At 40.0% G+C, this 16465-nt stretch overlaps 1 protein-coding gene across 1 annotated transcript in view; it reads right to left on the bottom strand.

Moving 5' to 3' along the window:
• CUNH5orf34 (chromosome unknown C5orf34 homolog) overlaps positions 1–11294 on the bottom strand; it is a 30721-nt gene extending 19427 nt beyond the window's left edge. The window contains exons 1-4 of the mRNA XM_006166946.3: positions 11007–11294; positions 7644–7875; positions 6244–6333; positions 2114–2751 (exon numbers count right to left, since the gene is read on the bottom strand). Coding sequence (XP_006167008.1) covers positions 2114–2751; positions 6244–6333; positions 7644–7838 — 923 coding nt within the window. The 5' untranslated portion in view covers positions 7839–7875; positions 11007–11294. The remainder of the gene's footprint in view (positions 1–2113; positions 2752–6243; positions 6334–7643; positions 7876–11006) is intronic.
• Positions 11295–16465: the final 5171 nt, after the last annotated feature.

Here is a 16465-nt window from a genome sequence, read left to right as displayed (position 1 = left end):
AAGAGTAGGTGTGGTGGTAAAAGAGCTTGAGCAAACATCCCATGGATTGAAAAAAGGTCAATTCAGCGAGAGAAGAGAGGGCAAGAGCAAGAGAAGTGAGGAAGTTGAAAATTAGAGATAAAGGAACCAGATGAAAGACATGTTGAACCACTTAAGTATAATGGACTTCAACCCAAAGCCAGTAAGTTATTGAAAAATTATTAATTTAGAAGTATAAAGCAAAAATTGGGACCAGCAGATGGTGTAATGGCTACATCGCTGGACACTCATGTAGTCAACCATGGTTTGAATCCTGGACCCGGTGGCTTAAACTCACACTGGGCGCATGTGCGTACATGCCCAAGATCCCGAGAGGAGAAGGGATTGCACTGTGGCCATCCTGCCAGAGGGTGATTTCTTGCTTTCTGTCTCTCTCTCTGTCTTTCTGGTGAGCACATGTGCCTTTGAGAGGCAAAAACTCTCTCTCAAAAAAAAAAATATATATATATATAAAGCAAAAATCAGTATTTGGGTATGTATTCATACTGGATTTTTCCAGTCTTAATTAGATAACCATGACAAGCCTGTCATCCTATGTCTTATTTTTTATTTTTATTTTTTTTCAGGGTTTTGCCTTTAGGCATGTGCTCTCACCAGAGAGACAGACAGAGACAGTGAGAGGGAAAGTGAGAAATCATCCCCTCCCCTCATGGGGGGATGGCCATGCCATGTTCTCTTCTCCATTTTCCTCCTGGGATCTTGGGCATGCATGCACAAGCTTCTGCGTGAGTTTCAAGCTGCTGGGTCCAGGACTCAAACTGTAGTCAGCCACATGGAAGGAGTCCAGCAATTTAACTGTAGCAGTTACATTGGGGCCTTCTGCTGGTCCCCTCTCAAGTTGTTTTAAGTTAACAAATATGAATTCAAAGATGATCTGAGATTAAAACCCTATTCTGCAAGTATTATGTGGGTGACTTTGCTCAAGTTATTTAAAATTTCTGTCTCAAGTTCCTCTGCAAAACAGGGATGATTAACAGTATTTACCTCATGGGGTTACTACGAAAGCAAATAAGTAAAGCACAACAGTGCTTGACACACAGGCAAATTTTAAGTGTTAGTTATTATCAGGAGTACTGTACTACTTATATAAAGCTCATGTAATAAATCCACAATTAAGTTATTAATCTCTTAATGGAGATAAAATTATTTATACCTAGCCATTCAGAGCCTCCCCATGTTTACCCCTTTTGAAAATAGACACAATGGCACTAGTCAGTGGTGTGGTTAAGGTAGCTAGATCCCATATAGCCAACTGTACAGTTTGAGTCCTAGACCTGGTATTTTGAAAAATAAGCTGAGTACATGTACATGCATGCCCAAAATTCCAAAAGGAGGGACAGTTGGAGAAGGGATTATGGTGTGACCATCCCCGATGAGGAGTGCTTTTTCACTTTCCCTCTTTCTCTTTCCACCTAACTCTGGCAAGCACACACACGCTTTGACAAAATCCTAAAAGGAGGGAGAGATAGAGAAGGGACTGTGGCATGATTATTCCCCATGGGGGGCGGGGGGAGGGTTTCTCCCCTGAGCTCTGGCGAGTGACCGCCCTCTAGAAAAGAGAAAAAAAAAAAGCAAAAAACATATTTACAGTTAGTTAATCAAAGACATAGCTAGCCTCTGAGGCTAGTTATGTAAGAAAGAAGCCATGATCATAACCTTGTCAGATCCATGCTTCAGCAAGTGAGGTCACTGGCTCCAGTAAGCAGCAGTAGGTGCCTGTCTATATTCACTCCCACTGAGCTCTGTGTGGATTCCTGTCCCAATATTTTCCACACTTTAATAATCCGTTAGGGACAGTGATCATCACAGGCTCTGAGTTGCTAGAAAGCAGGGGCTATGCTTTAGTTATCTCTACAGTCACTGTGCTAACAAAATCTAGTGCAGCATGGATAGTCAGAATCATAAACAACAAATCTGCTAAGGGAATTAATTACAATAAATTAAAAGCAAAGTTTTGGATCAACAAAATAATTTTTCTTATGAATGGTATCACATGATTTAGAAAGAAAATTATCTTTAGGTAAAGACTGGTTTTGACAAAAGTTTTATGACCAATAAGCTGTTCTTCCATTACCTGTGCAGGTGTGGGACAGGACAGCTGAGGAACAGGGCCCTGGGAAGAGCAGAAACTTCGTTTCCTCTTTCCTCTGAAACATCAGAAGTTAAAATTCTAGTCTGGGTGATATCTGCATCAATTTTACATATACTGTACATTTTATTATGAAAATGAAGCGCTAAAGACAAAGGGTATTTCCATTCCTCTGGACAGGAGGTCACCGACCAGCATTGCTTTACCCAGGTGTATACACATGTGGCAGGTGAAGGCAGTTCTTCCTTTCCTTCGGTTCCACTTGCACAACTTGTCTTCTCTAAAGATCCTTTAGATTTCATAATCTGGCAATAAAGTCCATTTTCATTACTCTTCAGTCTCTGTCCTGATAAACTTCCACATGTACAGATTTTGCCGGCCTTTTGAACTAGTTGGTCTTCTTGCTCTTGATTATTTTTTTCTGACAATACTACAGAGGAATCTTGCTTCTGACTAACTTTACACAGAAAATGTACCGTAAATTCATGCTGAGATTTGGGCAGGCAAAGATATGCATGCCCATCCAAAGATGTTACCCTCACAGTGCCATTGTCCAAACATATCATGTTATCATCTGCATTAAGACTGGGCCATCTCACTTCTAAGAGGTCAATGAAGATACGCTGAATTAAAGAGGGGAAAATAGAGATAGTGAGTATTTTTTCTTAACAGTCCAATTTTTCTACACATTTGATACTTACCTATTGTGGAAAACTCTTAAATGTTTGGTTATGTTTTTACCACCTTGAGAGAATGAAAGATGGAGCACAGATTCCAGCTATATATGGTTTTCCAAACTATTTAATATTATCTCTCTTAGGAAGAAAATATGTCATACACCATTGGAAAAAAGGAGAGCTACAATGTACTATACATATATTAAAGAAATCATAGCTTAAATAGTATGAAACTAACAAAAAAAGTAATAACAGAACAACATAGAATTACAAAATCAGACTCAATAATGTCTTAAAATGTTACGTGACAACACAGCTTTTCATAGCGAGAGGAAAAAGTGAGACTTATTTTATAAATGGTACTGGAATTACTGAACAACATTTGGAAAATGCTCTTTCAGAGGGTTATCACATAGACTAATATGATAATATGTATAAGATACCTACGGTAGATAGAATCTGGCACACTATACACTAAAATAAATTCCAGGTGACTTAAAGAGTAACATTTTTAAAAGTTGAATTACTCAAAAGTAAATTGGTCCTCACAAATACCAATGAGACTCATATCATAACAAGTAACAGTACCTATTGTGTCTTTTTATATAACTAGTAGGTGTTACCTAACTTTTTCCTCAAGTTCTTGCCATAGGGTGTGTGCATTTGCTGGAGAGAGAGAGAAGGAGGGAAACTGAGAAATCACCCCACAGGAAGGATAGTCATGACACAATCCCTTTTCAATTCTCTTCTTGGGATTTTGGACAAACATGCACATGCACCTGGAGTGATTTTCAAGCTACTGAGTATGGGCTTGAACCATGGTTGGCCACGTAAGAATCCAGTACCTTAGCTACTTTTTAAAGAGAGATTTTTGCTATACTTTTTGGAAAGACAGAAAGAGAGACAGAAAGCGAGAAATCACCACCAAGGAAGATGGCCACACTGCAATCCCTTCTCCTCCATTCACCTCTAGGAATCTTGGGCACATATGCACACGTGCACAGCATGAGCTCCAAGTCACCAGGTCTGGGACTTGAATCACAGTAGACTAAGTGGGAGTCCAGCGACATAACCATTATGCCATCTGCTAGTCCTAGCAGTCTTTAAATCAAATAATTTTCCTAATAATATAGCATTTCAACTTCCTTAAATTAAAAACCTTAAATTTACAAAAACTATTATCAAGAACGCCTCTTAAATTTACAGAGCTACCCTATGTATACAGATATTAGGATACTAAAATTAAGGGCACTATTTACTGATGGCAAAACTTGTTTGCAAGAATGCTCAGTTTAGAAAAATTTCCGGGGGATCAGTAGATGGCATAATGGCTATGTTGCTGGACTCCCATGTAGTCGACCACAATTCGAGTCCCGGACCTGGTTGCTTGTGTGCGTGTGTGTGTGCCCAAGGTCCTGAGAGGAGAATGGAGAAGGGATTGCGGTGTAGCCATCCCCCCTGGGGGGTGATTTCTCGCCTTCTGTCTCTCTGTCTCCCTCTGTCTTTCTGGTGAGTGCATGTGCCCTATAGCAAAGACCTCACCCCCAAAAAAAAAAAAAAAAAAAAAGAAAAGTTTCCCTTCTAGAATTAGACTAGCTAACAATCCTACTGGGGCATCAAAAGTAAGCAATGTAGTTCAATGAACAAAGCTCAAAAGACACATACCAGAAAATGACTTCTAGACTGTTAAAACTTATACTTTTTTATGGTTCCTTTGTCACAAAACTATAGAATAGAAAAGTTATTCAGTCGACAGGTAAATATCCTGATAGCACAGAAAGGTACTAGAAAGTAGTTAAAAAGACACATTCTTCAGAATCAGACAGACCAGGTTCAAATTCTGATTTTGCCACTTAGAAAATTTCCATAGACAAATCTGAGATGGTAACTTCCTTGCCTGTTAAAAGGGACCAATAGCTAGCCACAAAGGCATAGCAGTAATGCAACACTGTGATGCTGAAGCCATATGGGAAGGTCCCAGGTATGTGTCCTGATGTCTCCCTGTGCACCATGCCCATGATTATGGCTGCCCGAGGCTGGAGATAAATGGTGGCATGAAGATTGTTGGGGGTACCTATCTGTCTCTCTCATAGAAGAAACAAATAAATATACTTGAGAAAAAAAAAAAAAAAAAAGGTTAAAACCCAGCCAATAAATCTGCTCTGATTGGTTGTACATTCATTTTGTTCAGTGGGTACCCATGTCATACAATTACTAATTTTTTTTTTCAGAGAGAGATATTTTTGCTATAGGGCACATACACTTGCCAGAGACACAGAAAACAAAAAAAATCACCCCTCCCCCGGGGGTGGCAAGGCTGTAATCCCTTCTCCTCCATTCTCCTTTCAGGATCTTGGACAGGCATGCACACGTGCCTGGCAAGTTTTAAGCCACAGGGTCTGGGATTCGAACCACGGTTGATTATGTAGGAATCAAGCAATTCTGTATGCCATCTGCTGGTCTCTAAATATTTTTAATGTATTTATTTAATTCATAAGTAGGAGGGTATACGTGTCCTTCAGGGAGAGGTAAAAGAGACAGAGAGATAACAGGAGAGGGAGAGAGAACCCTCCTACACACAGTGAGGTACAGCAATGCCACAATCCTTTCTCCTCTATCTCCCATCCTCTTAGGACCTTGGGCACCCATGCACACACAAACCTGGTGTTTCTCAAGATGCCAGGGCTGGGAATAGAACTAAGTGGTTGGTCATGTGGGATCTGGCACCCTCCACCATCAAGCCATGGGACCAGTCCCAATTTATTTTTCCCAGAGTTTTTTTTTTTTGTTTAGGATGAGTGTGCACACCAGAGAGAGAGAGAGAGACAGAAAGCAAGAAATTCACCCACTGGGGAAATGGTCACGCTGCAATCCCTTCTCCTCTATTCTCCTCTTGTGATTTTAGGCACACACACACATGTGCCCAACTTGAGTTTCAAGCCTCCAGGTCTGGGACTTGAACACAATCAGCCATGTGGGAGTCCAGTGACATAAGCATTACACCATCTGTTGGTCCCTATTTTTAATATTATTCCTAGTTTTTGGCATACAGTAAACAATCAGTAAGTGACAGTCATTATTATTATTCCTAACCGTCCAAAATAAAATATAAGTGAAAAAATAAAAGTTTTATACTCAGACATAATTACATATCTTTACTATATGTTAACAAATAACTATATATAAATTACTGAAAATGGTCACATATTCTAATTTTGAGACATCTGAAATGAAAAAGCCCCTATTATAATCTGTGAATACAAAGAAAATTGCAGGGAGATGAAATCATGTACCTTCTGTTGAAGGATATAGGTCTGTGCATACTATGTTGTATCTATTCTCAAATGTCCTGAAATAAAAAGAATTTAAACATTGGACTACCTGTTCCTAATATCTATCCTCAAACATTACTTACAAAAATGAAGTATAAAAGGTCACCTTTTTTCTTTCAGAAGGTATGATGTTTTCAGATAAATAAGGATAAATAGCTGAAGAGTTTCGAAAATCTAGGGCTCGCTGTAGTTGCTCCTTTAAAAAGAAATATAAAATATAATCTTAAAAGTATATGAAAATTTGAAAATCAATTCAGAATGACAGTAATCCAGAATATCAATTATTTTTAAAATAATTTTTATTAGTTTAATAATTATTACAATGTGGTTTCAGTACGTGAGTACAATGTGTAATGAGTGATTTTTATTTATTTATTTATTTATTTATTGAAAGAGATTTTTGCTAGAGGGTGCATGCACTTGCTGGAAAGACAAAAAGACAGACGGCAAATGAGAAATCACCCCTTGGGGGGGATGGCCACGCCACAATCCCTTCTCCTCTATTTCCCTCTTGGAATTTTGGGCACTTAACGCATGTACCAGGTATGAGTTTTAAGCTGCTGCATCCAGGACTCGAACTGTGACCGACAACATGGGAGTCCAGGGACATAGCCATCACACCATCTGCTAGTCCCATGCAACTAATGGTTAAATCTGAGTAATTAGTATACCCATCATCTCAACCGTTTATATTATATACAGTAAGTCACTTTTTCAAAAGAATTATTTCATTTAACTTATTATTTGTTTTTAATTCAACCAGAGAGAAAGAGAGAGAGAGAAAGTGAGAAAGCAAGATGCCAGGTCCAAGACTCAAACCGCAGTCAGCCATGTGAGAGTACAGTGTTCTTAACCACCAAACCACCTGCCAGCTCCTCAGTAAGTCAGGTAATTACATTCTCCCCACTCTATTTTATAACACTAGGTACTCTTTATAATGGCTGCATAGTATTCCACTGTGTATTTACCTACATTTTATCTATTTGTTTATAGATACTTAGGTTGCTTCCATTTATTGGCTATTATAAATAGTGCTGTAGTAAACATTGGGGTACAGATACCTTTATGACATACTGATTTCCTTCCCTTTGGAGATATGCCTAGTAGTCAAATTGCTGGATCATTGGCAGTTCTATTTTTATAAAATACCAATTACTTTTCATCTGCTAGCCCACCTCAAGAATATTAAAAAGGGTAGTTTGGGGCCAGCAGGTGGCATACTGGTTAAGACACTGGACTCCCATGTGGCCAAAGTAGTTTGAGTCCTAGATACAATGGCCTGAAAGTCATGCCAGGCATGTGTGCATGCATGCCCAAAATCCTGAAAGAAAAATGGAGGAGAAGGACGATGGCATGGCCATCCACCAGGAGGGTGACTTCTCACTTTCTGTCTCTCTGACTCTCCAGAAAGCACACATGCCCTATAGCAAAAATCTCTCAATAAAATACTTAAGAAATAATAAATAGTAAATTTAAAAAGTAGTTTTTAAAATCTTCTTTACTTACACGGTAGGTGCTAATCACAAAGTGTGTTCTTTGTCGAATTCTTTGTGATTGTTCTAAGGGATGTGCTGAAATAGGAGGTGACTTTTCAAATAAGAATTCAGAGCCACAAGGAGAAAGCTGTAATCTGGAACCATCAACATATTGTACATGCACTGAGTCATCTTCATAAAGTACCATCCATACTTCAGCCGTCATTACTATAACAAGCTAAGATGTCCTTCCAAGGCAAAGACTGAAGGAAATAGGAAATACAACAGCACAAATAGTTCTCTTAATGTACAAAAAGTTATATTGAAATAAATGGATGCATTCTCTAAGAACATAAGCAAAACACACTGTCATTGTATTTACTTTTATTGGAGGAAAAGTGACCTTACTACTGTATTTAAGTGATTTGAAACTAGCATCCTTAATAAAATGCTTTGGTTAACCCCTAGAACTTTAATGTAGAAACATAATCTAGAAGGAGAAGGTAGTCCACAAAGTTATAACTGTCTTTATAACTTAAGTAGCATTACTTCTACTGAAGTTTATACTTCCCTTCTATACTCTGTCAGAACAAAATAACTCTTTGAAGATAAACACTTCCCCCAGTTTAGCCCTATTTCCTATCAAAAAACATCTCAAGTGTGGCATCTGTCCATTGCCCACTTTCTCTTTTATCTTCAAAGGATCTTCAATCCAGTGCAATCCAGATTTTTCTCTACCTCTCTGTTGATGTTGCTTAACAATGGTCATCAACGTCTATACACCCAGTGACTTCAGTTTTCATCCTCTTAATCTGGTTAACCTGAGACAATGTTGTCTAACTTCTACTGTATCACATTCTCTCTTTCCAGCCTCTTCACTCCAACGTTATGCTACCATGGTTTTCCTCACTATTTCTACCTCTGTTTTTAGTTTAATCATTCTTCTTCACCACTCCCTTAAATCAAGAATTAAGACTTGATTTTAGCCATTTTCTCTTTTTACTGTAAATTTGAGTCGCTTTTATGTAACACTTAAAACTTGTTTTAAATCTTGAGGCCAGCAGACGGCCTGGTGGTTAAGATGCTGGACTCCCACATGGCCGACTGGTTTGAGTCCTATACCTACCTGGCTGCTTAAAAACCACTATGGGCATGTGTGCGTGCACACCCTAAATCCTGTGAGGAGAATGGAGAAGGGACTGCAGCATGGCCATCCCTCACTTTCCCTTTCTCTGTGTCTCTCTAGTAAGCACACATGCCCTATAGCAAAACATAAAAAACTTAAAAAAAATTATTTTTTAAACTTGCCTCCTTTCAATGTATGTAATCAGCTCTATATAACATAGTCTATAATTTTTTGTAGTAGATATCAGGATGTAAGTAAATAACCACATGATCTCTCCTGAGGAGATTCACACTTTAATTATTTACTTCCTTTAGAGCTCTTCTAAATCTACTTTACCTTACTCCAGAGCTTTCAGCTAACTATCTGCTAGACCTCTTTCCAAGTCCCTGTCCAACAGGTAACTCTAACTCAACATGACTAAAATGGAACTTCACCATTCCCACTATTATTACTTCTGTAATATCTCAATTTCACTTTCACTGTTATATTGTCTCTCAAGTTCAGGCCACATACAGTATTCTGAGGAATCTTTTAAAATAAAAACCTGATCTATCACTCCTTGGCTTAAAACCCATCAATTCCCTCCATGTGCACTTAGAATAAAATCCAAATTCCTAACCAGAGCCTGCAAAGGCCACACAAGCTGGCCCTGGGCCTTGTCTACCTCTCCAAATGTCATCTCCTAACTCTCTTGCCTTTGTTTAGGACACTTTAGCCACATGAGCCTTTTTAATGTTCTTTAAACAAGCTCTTTCCCATCTATGAATCTTTGCAATGTTCTTTTGGCCTAACTTGTCCTTTCCTTGACTTGACACATGACTAATTCTGTGTCATGTCATTAAGGTGTTCAGTCACTCTAGCAAAGGCTTAACTTGACCAGCTAAGTTGAAGTTGCTTCCAACCATCTTGATAATTTTTTAAAAAGATTTATTTTACTTCATATTATTTGTTTTTATTATTTAATTTTACCACAGAGAGACAAAGAGAAAGGGAAAGTGAGAAAGCAAGTCACCAAGCTGGGACTCCACCTGCTATCAGCCATGTAGAAGTCCAGAACCTTAACTACCATGCCACCTGCCCAGCCCCACCAATCATTTTTTAAAAATCTCACTCCATCTTTTCTTCTTCAAAGCATCTATCATTATCAAAACTTATTCCACTTACTATCCTGGTTTTTATCTTCTCCCACTAGGATATAAACACAACCAGAGCAGGGACCTTACCTTTCTTATTTGCAATTGAGTCTCTGGCATCTAAAACAGTTTTAGGCAAATTTTTTCATCACTGAATTTTAAAATAATAAGTGAATGTTTAAATTCTTGTTTTTGAATATGCAACTTGAGTCACTGTTAGTACTGTCAGCAATATTTGACCTCTCATTCTCTTTTTCTCCGTACTCCAATAACATAGTCCTATTGATTTTTGAAGTTTCTCTCCCGAATCTGGCCTTCTGTTTCTCCTTCTCTATTTCACATCTTCAACTCTCCCCTCCACTCCTGCCAACTATCTGAGATCTTTTTTCCTGCCAACTATCTGAGATCTTTTTCCAGTTTTTTCTCTTTCCAACCAATCTCTAGTATTGCTGTCACATGTGACACTCCCCAAGTCAGACCACACCAACTTCTTTTTTTTTTTCCTGAAAAAAATAATTCGTTTAATTGAAAAACCTGGAGGATTCTACTCCACTCCGCTACATGGGGGTTGGGGGGGTGGGGCTGGAGAGGCCAGATCTCCTACACACCAACTTCTTTATATCACTTGTTTACATAGTTGTTTAAGGTAATAAATAGTCACAGCAATAAAGGGCAACACATTTGTCTCACAGTCATGTGTGTATATGCACATTTCAGATGACTAGTTGCTCAGGAAAAAATATGCTAACACATAAAGACGTATCTTCTGATTTCAAATTGGGACATGAAGTGGTCTCTATATTTGACCAAGTTTATTTATTTATTTAGCAAGCAGTATTATTGAGGCGGAATTGCTTTTGGATTATTTACCTAATCAAGCACACATAGCAGTGCACTATAGAAAGTTCCTGGCATGTCCTAGGAAACCATAATCCAGCTCTAACCTACATTTCCAGCCTCATCTCTACGACTTGATTCCTGTTTGCGTTCCTACCACCCAGCACATTATTTCAGAGGATGTTTAACAATCAAATAGCCACACGTTTGTTCTTGACATCAATGGGAGTCTCATATTTAAAAATGCGACACCTACTTGCAGAAAAAGCCTCACCAGAACAACAATCAAATGTCTTACATGCACAGGGCAAGTCCGAGGCGCAAAGTTGTGGAAATGAAGCCAGTCAACGCCCGCTCCAGAGCTTGTTTTCCAGAATGCTCAAAGCCGCAGCGTTTGCGCCTGCAGACTACTTCAGGGATGTTTCTCGAATATGAAATAACCAAATTATGCTTTTTGATGAAAGAAAACGATTTTAGTCGCCGAGAAATACTGCCACTTGCCTGTCAACTCGGCAGTGAGAGCGCGGCAGCAACTAGAGCTGCGACGAAGAGAACGCGCAAGACGCAGAGCGGCGGTTCAAACCTTCCCGCGCCCTCAGGAAACGGCTTTCTCTCTGGAGAGGGAGACCGGAAACCCCGCCCCACCGCCCCGGGAGCCACGTCCCACTGCTCTCCCTGCGAAGGGCGGGGCAGGAAGCGGGGAGGACTGTGGGTCCTCGTAGGAAACCTGCTCCGCCCACTTCGGTCTTTACTTCCGGTACACGTCACGCAAGCGGTGTGCGCGGTCGTAGTGCAGTTCTTTGAGGACCAGCTTTCTGCCTGCCCAGCCAAGAACTAACCACGAGAATACTTCAGTGGAACGACGCCAAAGAATCTGGGCAGCAGTTACACTGTACATCAATGAAGCTGTTAAAAATAAAAAATAAAAACCTTGGCTAAAAACGAGACCTCTTTTTACTAATTTGGGATCAGAAATTGAATCTTTTTTTTTATATTCCCTAAAATGGCAAGTAGATATGTTTACCATTTTACTGCTGTTAAATATTTGTGGAGGGTCTACTTGTGCCAGGCACACTGGGGGAAAAAGGGCCCCCCCAGTTCTTTGGGGGTGAGGATGGAGGCTAGAGACTACCTTGTGCTTGTGAGAACAGATAGTGAGCAGAACTAGCATAGGGTGAAAAGTATTTCTACTGAAACCTGGATTTTAAGTAGATGTTGATCAGGTAAAGCAGGGAGAGAAGCATTTCAAGCAGAGGTTAAATACCCTGTGGTAAGGCCCTTGAGCCAGGGTGACTTTCCCCTATAAAAGGGCTGAAAGAAGTGAGATTGGTTTAAGCATGAGAGGGAGGAAAGGCCTGAAGGGGAGAGAAGTCTCAAGCCAGGCCAAATCATTAGGTTTGGATACAAAATTAAGAAAAGAAGTCTCTATCTTCAGCCAAGTATTTTTTTTTTTTTAAACAAAACAAAACATCTTCATTGAGGTCTAATAGTTTATGACAAGGGCTTTAAGCAAAAGTGGCAAGACCAAAGACTTGGTAGAAACCTAAGTCCCTAAGTACACCTCTATTTAAAAAAAGGCTCATATGGAAATTGATCTCAATCTTACCTAAATCTTAAAGTATAAATACAGACATTCTTAGATAAATTTTTTTTATTAATCTGTAACATCAGTTTGTATTATACAGTGCTTATTTAGGTACTGTTTCACTCCCATTTCCGCCCTCCACTCTCTTAACCTCCTATATAGAAATTCTGTTTACTACTGTGAGTTTATGATATTTGTATTTTAGAAAGGTTTTTGGAATTGCTGAGTGGAAAATGGATTATAGGATGCAAGAACAGATGTGGAGAGCCCCAGTAGAAGGCTTCTGGAAAAAAAGAGATGATGGCAACTGGACTCAGGACCTGGGCAGTAAGGATGGCAAGAACAGCTCCAAGAAATATTTAGGATATCAACTCCATTCTTGGTGGTAGTTGAACCTGGAGGTTGAGAAGGCAGCAGATGAAAAAAATGACAGGGTTTCTGGTGGGAGCAAGTGGGTAGGTGGGATGTAAGAGGTAGAGGGGGATGTAAGAGGAAGAGCAAATTTAAGAACATGACAACTTTTTTTTGAGATTTATTTTTTCGCTATAGGGTGCATGCGCTCTCCAGACAGAGGCATAGAGATAGAAAGCAAGAAATCGCCCCCCAGGGTGGATGGTCACGCCACAATCCCTTCTCCTCCATTCTCCTCTTGGGATCTTGGGCACGCACGCACACGTGCCCGGCGTGAGTTTTAAGCCACCGAGTCCGGGATGTGAACCGCGGTCGACTATGTGGGAGTCCAGTGACATAGCCATTACGCTAACTGCTGGTTCCCAACTTTCTAAGTCTATCTCAGAAATGGCAAGTTAGTGGCCTGGAATCAGGAGACATAAATAGATCTGGAGGTCATTGGCAGATGGCCTCTAGCTGAAGCTATAAGAGGGGATGAAATAGTTGAAGAATATTGTGACAGGAGAGGAGAACTGAGCTTTAAAGACCACCAAAACTTAGAGATTAGGTAGAGAAGGTCCTAAAGACATTGAGGAGGAATATAGACAGAAGCAAGTTGTGTCCTAGATACCTAAAGGTTTTCAATTTTGGTGCAACTTGACAGTATTACATACTGCCAGAGGACAAGCTTAAAAGAATGAAGCATCTACTGAATTCAGCGACGTAGAGGTCATTGGTGACTACAGAGAACAATTGTATATAGTGGCGGAAGAGGCCATAGTGACACAAACCTACCAGCTGCAGAAACAGTGTTATGCTATTCAAGGTTGGTGCTTTGCCAGGCGGACACAATAGGGCAACAGCATGCCTGAACTGGGATTATTTACATCTGCTCAAGTCTAATCAACAGAAGACTATCAGCCTCAAGTTGTCATCTGACATTTATAGGTTTGTAAGTGAGAGAGCACTCTCCAGAAAAACCAAAAGATGGTACACTCTACAAGAGGGAGGAGAGCACCATTTTTAGTAAGGTTTAGGTTTCTGCTGATGGATTCTGAGGAAGCTTTAAAGGAAAGGAATCAGTCCTGGGTTGGATGTTGTTTTTGCAGGAGGATTACAAGTGGGGATTAACTAGGGGTCCAGGTGCTATCATGAGGCAAGGGCAGTTTAGTCACAGTAACCCAGTAATAGGCAGAAGCAAGTCTGGGGGCAACATTGGTAACATAGCAGTGATTGCACAAGGTGGGAGTCACGATGGCATTTTATAGCTAATTTATGGCCTTAAAAAAATGTTTCCTGTTAACTTTGTAGCTGGCTTTATTAGTGTCTGTACTCCCAACCTAATAGAACTGCCTTCTTCTTCAGTCTGAGTTAACTTTTGGTCCTGCTTAGGTTTTCACTCTCATACCAAATATCCTCTTTTGCTGTGACTTTTTTTCCTACAACAAGTACAACTTGACCTGGCCTGGTGGCACAGTCAGCAGTAGTGGTGGAAGCCACATGAGCAACCTTGGGTTCAGATCCCCAGTTTAGATCCAAGATCCTGTCATACTAGAAAGTGGTGAAGGGGACTGTGGAATAAGACCCCATAAGGGGTACTTTTCTCTCTTGTGAACACACATATGCTATCATGAATAAAACTTTAAAGAAACAAGTACAACTTAACCCATACTCACCTGTCCTATGACATACCTAATTACAGAAACACATACCCTTGCTTTCTGACCTCTAGTGTCTTAGACCATCCCCTAAATTACCTAACCAGAGCCCAAATACTATTACAGATTTAAAAAAGAAATTCTGGTCAGCTAGCAGCATGATGGTTAAGGTAGCTGGATCCCACATGGCCAGCAACAAGGTTCAAGTCCTGGACTCTGCAGCTTCAAAAACCCACCAGGTACATGTGCATACATGCCCAAAATTCCAAAAGAAAAATGTAGAAATGATTATGGCGTGACCATCCCTCATGGGGTGGAGCTTTCTCACTTTTCCTTCTCTCTCTCCAGGAAGCACATGTGCCCTCTAGCCAACAACAACAACAAAACCTCTTTATTTAGCGAAGAATCCAGCACCTTCCACAGAGTCTTATCACACTGCAGTCCCCTTCCTTCAGTCTTCTAGCCTGTCGACTCTTGGACACACACATGCCTAGTGTGTTTCAGATTGACCATGTCGGGGATTCAAACCAGTTGCATCATGGGATGTGACTTCTCATGAGCAGTACATAGTTGCTGTGCCACAGGTCCAACTCATAGGTTCTAAGACCCTAAGAATGACATACTACAGTTTCCCCAAGGTGTGTATACTCTCTCACTGCAAGAATAAACTTAACATTCAGGTATAAATGTGTTCCTGGTAGTCTGACTGGCATCAAGAATATAAAGACAGCATCTGAATTGATGACATGACTGCTAAGTTAAGACCAGTTTTTGTGTTTTGTTGTCAGAACATAAGACTTTGGCATTTACTGGCAAGTTTATGTCCTTGCTGATTGGTGACTTAGCTAATAATCCCTACGAAAGGCTTATTGACACGATTCTGTTGAGGCTAAGGCAATCCTAAAGGTCAGTGATTGGGGCACAGGGCCAGTTCCTTTCATTACGTACTGCTGCAGTTTTAAAACATGTCTACATGGGGACTAGCAGTTAGTGTAATGGCTATGTCACTGGACTCCTGTGTAAGTCGAACGTGGTTCGAGTCCCGGACCTGGTGGCTTAAACTCATGATGGGTGCATGTGCATGCATGCCCAAGATCCCAAGAGGAGAATGGAGAAGGAATTGCGGCGTGGCCATCCCCCTTGGGGGGTGATTTCTCACTTTCTATCGCTGTCTGTCTCTTTCTGGAGAGTGCATGAGCCCTATAGCAAAAACCTCTCAAAAACAAACAAACAAAAAAAAAAACATGTCTACATGTTTCTTAATGTCCTCCTATCTGATAGGGCTTTAATGACTTGCTTGGAACCAAGAAAATGTAGTGGAAATAATGTTCCACACCTTCTGAATGTGGCTTCTTTCTGTTCTTTTGGAATGCCCTCTCTTAGAATCGAGCCAACATGCCATGAGATGTCCATGCCACATGGGCAAGCCAACTGTAGATGGTTCTGGTCAACAGTTCTAGTCATCTCAGTCCAGTCAACAGTCACGGAGAAGACACTCCTGATCATTACAGCCCCCAACAGTTTGAGTTACTATCCCCTTAGTTTTCCCAGCTGAGGCCTCAGACCATGGAATAGAGAAAACTATTACCTTTTGTGCCCTGTCCAAGTTCCTGAGGCAGAATAATAAAATGACTTTTAAGACACTAAGTTTGGGTGGTTTTTTAAAGCAGCAGTAATATCTAGAACATAAAATGATCCTGTTGACAGCTCCTCAGAGTATGGCGGTAGTTGGCAACAATAAACTAGTAAACAAATACTGGATGGTTACAAAACAACTGCTAGAAGTTTAAAGTACAAAGAGTCTTTATAAAGTTTGTGGAAAATGTGTATTACCAAAAAAACTATGCATGGATTTCAATTTTTGCATCAAACTCATACTTTAATTCCATTTTCCACAAACTTTTTTGAAGAATCCTCATATTGCCCTTTTATAAAAGCAACCTAAAAGCTTTAATGTTTTGTATTTGCTAGTTTTCCATGTAGACTTGATATTAAACTGAGCTCTTAGTCAATAGGCATTGCATAGAATATCTTCTATCCTAGTGTGATTTCTATGACTTTGAAGTTTTAAGTAAAATTTATTATGCCACATAAACAAGTTCACCAGCAAATTCTTTAAAATAT

The sequence above is a fragment of the Tupaia chinensis genome, unplaced genomic scaffold, assembly GCF_000334495.1.
Source record: "Tupaia chinensis unplaced genomic scaffold, TupChi_1.0 Scaffold144378_1, whole genome shotgun sequence".
NCBI lineage: Eukaryota > Metazoa > Chordata > Mammalia > Scandentia > Tupaiidae > Tupaia > Tupaia belangeri.
The sequence above is the reverse complement of the archived record's forward strand: the minus strand, read 5'-3'. Positions and strand labels throughout refer to the sequence as shown.